This window comes from Lichenostomus cassidix, unplaced genomic scaffold (assembly GCF_008360975.1).
Source record: "Lichenostomus cassidix isolate B80296 unplaced genomic scaffold, HeHo_3.0 HiC_scaffold_46, whole genome shotgun sequence".
Classification (NCBI taxonomy): Eukaryota; Metazoa; Chordata; class Aves; order Passeriformes; family Meliphagidae; genus Lichenostomus; species Lichenostomus cassidix.
In genome coordinates this window covers 2798867-2806278 of record NW_028147597.1, presented here as the reverse complement: position 1 = coordinate 2806278, position 7412 = coordinate 2798867, and the positions used below count along the sequence as shown (strand labels likewise).

Sequence of the window (7412 nt, the reverse complement as noted above, 5' to 3'; positions counted from 1 at the left end):
CTCTGGCAAGGGAACAGCACGAGGCACTGCAGGACCCTGCAGACAATTCATGAAGCACTTGTAGGATGATCCTGCTCACCAAGGAATGTTCCCATGGTGCCAAGTCAGGAACTGAAATGGGGAGTGGGGCCAGAGAGGAAAGGGCAAACATGGACGGGCTGTTTGCAGGGGAGGGGACAGGGATGGGCAATGGGAAGAAATGTGGAGCAGGGAAGAGGAAAGAAAGCAAAGGTGAAGCAAAGGAAATGCTCAGGGCTGTTTGTGGGTGGCTGCCAGGCAGCCCTGGCTCTGAGCAACAATGTCTGCAGTGTAATAAATTACAATCAGTTTAGTTCACGAACTGTTTGAAAAGGGTGATAAGCCTTAAATTGCCTTTCCATTTATTTTTCTTTTTGCTGTTATAAAAACGATTCTTGCTTTAAACCAATATACTTAAACAAGCTAGTGGCTCTGCAACCCCCACAGGATGCTTACAAGCGGCATTTGCCCAACCCCCACGAGACAGATACAAAAAGAATTTGACTCAGGGGCCATAAAACCTCCCCCTACCAAGAGCCCTGTGCAACCCCCACAGTGAGACCATCCCAGGAGGCGCAGTAACAACCACTCAACGCAGAGCACGCCAACCTAGACGACTCAGCAGCCAATCAAGGATTCATGAAGGGACGCCAATCAAGGCATACGGAGGGAGTGGGATACGAAAGGGTTATAAAAGTTAGTCCTCTGTAAGCCGGGGTGCGGTGCATAGAGGTATGCTTGAACCTCTGCCCGTCCAGCGCTGTCTTGACTGATATCCGCTTGCTTTTTAATTAATAAATTCTTTAATTGGATCTACGTCTCTGATTGGATAATGAGGCTCAATCAATAACATGCAGTGGGAGAGGAAACTCACAGCTCATGGGAACAAACTTTATGGCTGACTTCAGAGGTCACAACAAAGCTGAGTGGTTTCCCTCCCATCCCCAGCCCTTGCTGGCCCCCAGGACTGATGGTGTTTGTGCTCACTCAGGTTCATCTCCCCACACCAACCCCATGGGGTGCTCACGCCTGCTGTGTGCAATGCAAACAGGGCTCCTGAGCCAGTGCTGCCGTGTCTCTGCCTGGAAGGATCAAGCAGCTCTGGGAGCTGGGGGAGAGGCCAGGGCTGCCAAGGGGGGATGTTGTTGGCAGCTCCATGAGGACGCTCTGGGATGCTGCCCTGGGCTGTCCAGCGCAGTGGGGATGGATCAGCCCCTGCTCTGCTGCTCCTTCCCGGCTCCCCCAGGGACCTTGCAGAGCCCCAGCCATGCTGTTTGCCCCCAGCCTGCCCACGGCCACCCTGCAGCTGCTCACGGGGGTTTTCTCTGCTCAGCATTGGCCTGGGCGTGTTCTGGAGAGAGCCTGGGCAAGGAGCCTCGAGCCCCCAGGCCCTGCCCTGAGGCATCAGCTGTGCCCCAGCAGTGCCCATGGCCTGTCCCTGCTGCAGCCCCGGCACTGCCACCCCCAGCACTGGCAGCGACCCCGAGAGCACTCAGGCCCTACAGCAACACGAGGGGCAGCAGGGCAGCGGGGCAGTGGCACGGGAGCAGCACTGGCAACACCAAGTGCTGCTGCTCCTTGGCACAGCTGCTGTGCCACCCCTGATCTGCCCCAGCTCTGCACACAGACATTGCTGCTGCAGCTCCACAGACAGGAACAAAAGGGGATCTCTGGGGAAAACTTGGCTGGGAGATCCTATAGTTTGTTTAAAGCCACTGAGAGCACAGCTACTCAGTGACTCAGTGTGTGGCCACAGCGAAGATGGAGGGAAGCAAAATGAGGAATAGCACAAAGAATGACCTTTCTTTGTGGACAACATTAGAAAAACTAAGACAAATGAAACAAAACAACAAACTAACAACCACATCCAACAAGAACTATCAAAGATGACTTTTATTACAAGTGATATGCAGAAATTGGCAACCAGTTTGATGTTTCTGAAATCGTCCAGTCATTAGTCTCCTCACTGCAGCCTTCAGCTCCTGGTTCCTCAGGCTGTAGATGAGAGGGTTCAGTACTGGAGGAACCACTGAGTACAGAACTGACACTGTCAGATCCAGGGATGGGGAGGAGATGGAGGGAGGCTTCAGGTAGGCAAAAATGCCAGTGCTGACAAACAGGGAGACCACAGCCAGGTGAGGGAGGCATGTGGAAAAGGCTTTGTGCCGTCCCGGCTCAGAGGGGATCCTCAGCACAGCCCTGAAGATCTGCACATAGGAGAAAACAATGAATAGAAAACACACAAAATATAAACTGGCAGTAATCACAATAAGCACAATTTCCCTGAGGTAGGATTTGGAACAGGTGAGCTTAAGGATGTGTGGGATTTCACAGAAGAACTGGCCCAGGGCATTGCCATGGCACAGGGGAAGGGAAAATGTATTGGCTGTGTGCAGTAGAGCAGTGAGAAAGCCACAGGCCCAGGCAGCTGCTGCCATGTGGGCACAAGCTCTGCTGCCCAGGAGGGTCCCATAGTGCAGGGGTTTGCAGATGGACACATAGCGGTCATAGCTCATGATGGTGAGGAGACCAATCTCTACTGAAACAAAAAAGACAAACAGAAAGAGCTGTGCAGCACATCCTGAGTAGGAAATGTCCCTGGTGTCCCAGAGGGAATTGTGCATTGTAATAAATTACAATCAGTTTAGTTCACGAACTGTTTGAAAAAGGTGATAAGTCTTAAAATTGCCTTTCCTTTTATTTTTCTTTTTTCTTTCTTTCTTTTTTTTTTTTTTTTTTTTGCTGTTATAAAAACGAATCTTGTTAGGAACCCTGCCCAACCCCCATGAGGCAGATACAAAGGAATTTGGCTCAGGGGCCATAAAAAAAAAAACCTCCCCCTGTGCAGCCCCTATGAGGCAGATACAAAAGGAATGTGGTTCAGGGGTCCATAAAAACCTCCCCCTGTGCAACCCCCACGGAGAGACCATCCCAGGAGGCCCAGTAACCATCACCCAACGCAGAGCACACCAGCCTAAGACGTCTCAACAGCCAATCAAGGATTCATGAAGAGACGCCAATCAAGACATACGGGGGGAGTGGGGTACTAAAGGGTTATAAAATTCAGTCCTCTGCGGGCCCGAGGCGCGGTGCATAGAGATATGCTTGAATCTCTGCCCGTCCAGCGCTGACTTGACTGATATCCGCTTGCTTTTAATTAATAAATTTTTTTTAATTGGATCTACGTCTCTGATTGGATAATGAGGCTAAATTGATAACAAATTTTGGTGCCGCGACTCGGATAGGGAAATTCCTCTGGAGTTCCCCAAAGGGAGGCGCCCCGTCGTGATTTGACGGCCTGGAGGGGACACTCCACTGGCACCCCTAACCGACGAACCCAAATTTCGGATATCAGCCAAGGGTTCAAGGCCCCTGAAATTCCGTGCACAGAAGACCACAAGACGCCGGACAGCGGAGTGTGAGTATCGGTTGAGATACAGAGACACACACGGCGTGGGTGGTCGGGGTGGTTTTCCCGGAGTGCAGCGTGTGAGACATCCATTTACGGATGAAGTGACTGGGACTCCCCAGTAGCGCAGTTCCTGTTCCCCGCGAGGAGTCAGGTCGCGACTGGGAGGAAGCGAGTGTTGTGTTGTTGGCGCGTGTGAGGGCACTCCGGAAGATGGGACAGGGGAAGAGCAGACCTCCTGCCTCCATGAAAAGGAATGGGAGACTCCCAGGGATTCCCCCTGACAGTCCGTTAGGCATACAGCTGAAATACTGGGCTGATGACCCCTGGACCCAGGGGAAGAGTAAAAATAAAATGATTAACTATTGTGTGGCAATCTGGGGAGGAAAACAGATTAGGGCAGACTCCCTATATTGGCCGGTCTTTGGATCCGGCGAGGAATCCCTATGTCAAGCTCTAAATCTCTGGGTTAACAGCAAAAGACCATTTAACCAAGAAGAGAGCGACTATGTGGCTCTTTGGCTCCCTTACGGGAGGGGGGCGGGAGTGTTTGTGCTCCAGAGAAAAGACAGACAAAAGAAGTCTGTTGACGCACCCCCACCATACGCACCACTACCTCCTGCAGCTCCACCACAGCGGGAGGCGGGAGGAACGCCCCCACCACAGCGGGAGGGGGGAGGTGCGGCTTTGTTACACCAGGAAGAGGGGGGTGCAGCTCTGTTAGTCCGAGGAGGGGAAGGCAACGTGACTCTGGGGGGAGGTGCGGCTTTGTTACACCAGGAAGAGGGGGGTGCAGCTCCGTTAGTCCGAGGAGGGGAAGGCAATGTGACTCTGGGGGGAGGTGCTGAGCCATCGTCTCCTGGGAAACGGGAAAGTCCCTTATCTGAGTATGAGGTTAACATTCCACAGGGTCCGATTACCCGGAGCAGAGCTCGTAATTTATATCCCCTAAGGGAAGTGGCTATGGGGATGGTAAACCAAGAGGGGCATGGCCAGGCACCTGGCATAGGGTATGTGGAAGTTCCCCTGAATTCCATGGATGTCCGGGAATTTAAAAAGGAAATGGGTCATCTTTTAGAAGACCCCTTCGGGGTAGCAGAGCAAGTGGATCAATTCTCGGGTCATAGTCTCTATACATGGGATGAGTTACAATCAATTTTGGGGATACTTTTCACCATGGAAGAGAGACGCATGATCCGTACAGCAGGCATGCGTATTTGGGAAAACCAACACCCACAAGGTCCCATTGGTGATATAAAATGGCCATTACAGTGGCCCAATTGGGACAATCAAAACCCACAAGATCGGGTTAACATGCGGGACTTGAGAGCTATTATAATTCAAGGAATAAAGGAGGCTGTGCCTAGAGGGCAAAATATGCACAAAGCCTTTAATGAGAATCAAAAGAAAGATGAGGATCCAACCACCTGGTTGGAAAGGCTAAGGAAAAACTTGCAATTATACTCTGGAATAGATCCTGATAATCCGGCAGGCCAAACCCTGTTAAAAGTGCAGTTTGTGTCAAAAGGATGGCCTGACATTCGGAGAAAATTGGAGAAGTTGGAAAACTGGCAGGAGAGAGGGTTGGATGAATTGTTAAGAGAGGCACAGAAAGTGTATGTGAAAAGGGAAGAGGAAAGTTATAAAAGGCAAGCAAAAGTGATGGCCGCGGTGGTGCGGAGTGAACCGGGAAATGCAAGAAGGCAAGATAAGGAAAGTCAGCTTCTTCGGTCTGAGAGCTTACGGGCTGAGGGAGAGTTCCACCCCCCCCCAGAAAAGGGAAGGAAGAGACATGAGTAAAGTTGTGTGTTTTTACTGCCAGAAACCGGGGCATGTGAAAAGAAATTGCAGGCAGAGGATCACCGATGAGAAAATGTTTGCTGAGGAATAGGGCTGTCAGGGGCTGTATTTGCTGGGGTCACATAAGACCGCCGAGCCCTTGACAAAAATTAGGATAGGACCCCAGCGACAAGAATTTGAGTTTCTTGTGGACTCAGGAGCTGAAAGATCAACAATTCAATCCTTGCCATTGGGGTGTAAAATTTCCAGAGATACAGTACAAGTGATTGGGGCAAAAGGAGAGCCTTTTGGAGCACCTGTGATTAAGGAGGTACTATTTGAAACACCATCTAAATTAGGGGTGGGGTCCCTACTACTATTACCAGAAGCAGAATTTAACTTGTTGGGATGGGATTTAATGGTTGAATTAGGCATTGGGTTACAAATAAAAGAGAGTGAATTGCAAGTTAAATTATATGCCTTGTCTACCCGAGACGAACAACAAATTGATCCACAAGTATGGTATACACCAGATACCATGGGTAAACTTAATATTGAACCAATCACAGTTACTCTCAAAAACCCAGAAATACCGATTAAAATACAGCAATATCCAATATCTGAAGAAGGCAAGAGGGGTCTGCAATCAGAAATAAAATGATTATTAGAACAAGGTATTCTTGAACCATGCATGTCTCCCTATAATACTCCAATTCTGCCAGTTAAGAAACCAGATGGCAGTTACCGACTAGTCCATGATCTAAGGGAAATAAATAAAAAGACCATTGAGTGATTCCCAGTAGTGGCCAATCCGTACACTATCTTAAGCCAGCTGGGACCACATGATATGTGGTACAGCGTCATAGATTTAAAGGATGCCTTTTGGACTTGCCCACTCGATGTAAGCTGCAGGGATTATTTTGCATTTGAGTGGGACGACCCAGAAACACATATTAAACAGCAACTCCGATGGACTGTACTGCCTCAAGGATTCACAGAGTCCCCTAATTTATTTGGCCAAGCACTAAATCAAATCTTACAGAATTACCAATCAGGACCTGCTGTAAAATTAATTCAATATGTGGATGACCTCCTCATAGCTGGACAGCTCGAAGAAGATGTCCGACGATAAAGTATTAAACTATTAAACTTTCTAGGTTCTCAAGGGCTGAAAGTGTCCAAATCCAAATTACAATTCACAGAACAAGAAGTAAAGTACCTGGGACACCGGTTAATAAATGGGACCAAGAAATTAGATCCTAGTCGGGTCCAGGGCATATTAGATATGCCCCCTCCGAGAACCAAAAAGGAAGTCAGGCAACTACTAGGACTGTTTGGATATTGCAGGCAGTGGATTTTGAGCTACAGCCAAAGGGTAAAATTTCTATACGAAAAGCTAACTCATGATGGCTTGCTAAAATGGACAGAGCAAGATGATGAAGCTTTTCAAGTTTTAAAGCAAGAATTAATTAATGCTCCTGTGCTGAACCTCCCAGATTTAACAAGGCCTTTCTGTCTGTGAATGTAGATGAGGGCATGGCGTATGGGGTGCTGACTCAGGATTGGGCTGGGAGCAAAAAGCCTGTGGCTTATCTGTCTAAACTATTGGACTCTGTGAGTAAAGGGTGGCCCACTTGCTTACAGGCGGTAGCTGCAGCCGCTCTGATGGTGGGAGAGACAATAAAAATCACCTTTGGAAGTGAGATCTGGGTATTTTCACCACATGACATAAGGGGGATTCTAGCCCAAAAAGCAGACAAATGGATTACTGATGCCAGGTTGCTAAAATATGAAGGAATGTTGGTGGCATCACCTAAACTGACTTTAGAAACCACATCCCTCCAAAATCCGGCACAATTTCTATATGGAACCCCCTCCACAGAACCACTGGCACATAATTGTCTTCGGGCTATAGAGGAACAAGCAAAAATCAGGCCTGACCTCGAGGAGGAAGCACTTGGGGAGGGCAGAGAACTCTATATAGATAGGTCTGCCAGGGTGGTAGAAGGAAAGAGAAAATCAGGCTATGCAGTGATTGGTGAAAGCTTTGAAGTACTTCAGTCAGGACCCTTAAGTCCTGCTTGGTCAGCACAGACTTGTGAGTTATATGCCTTGCTACAGGCACTAAAAATCCTGGGCTCCAGTAAGGGGACAATTTATACGGATTCCAAATATGCTTTTGGGGTAATACACACATTTGGAAAAA

At 48.9% G+C, this 7412-nt stretch overlaps 1 protein-coding gene across 1 annotated transcript; it reads right to left on the bottom strand.

Annotated features, from left to right (window-relative positions):
* Window positions 1–1898: 1898 nt before the first annotated feature.
* Window positions 1899–2642, bottom strand: LOC146421972 (olfactory receptor 14J1-like). The gene has a single exon (XM_085046853.1). It carries the CDS (start codon window positions 2640–2642, stop codon window positions 1899–1901), a length of 744 nt encoding a protein of 247 aa, XP_084902979.1.
* Between the last annotated feature and the right edge of the window lie 4770 nt (window positions 2643–7412).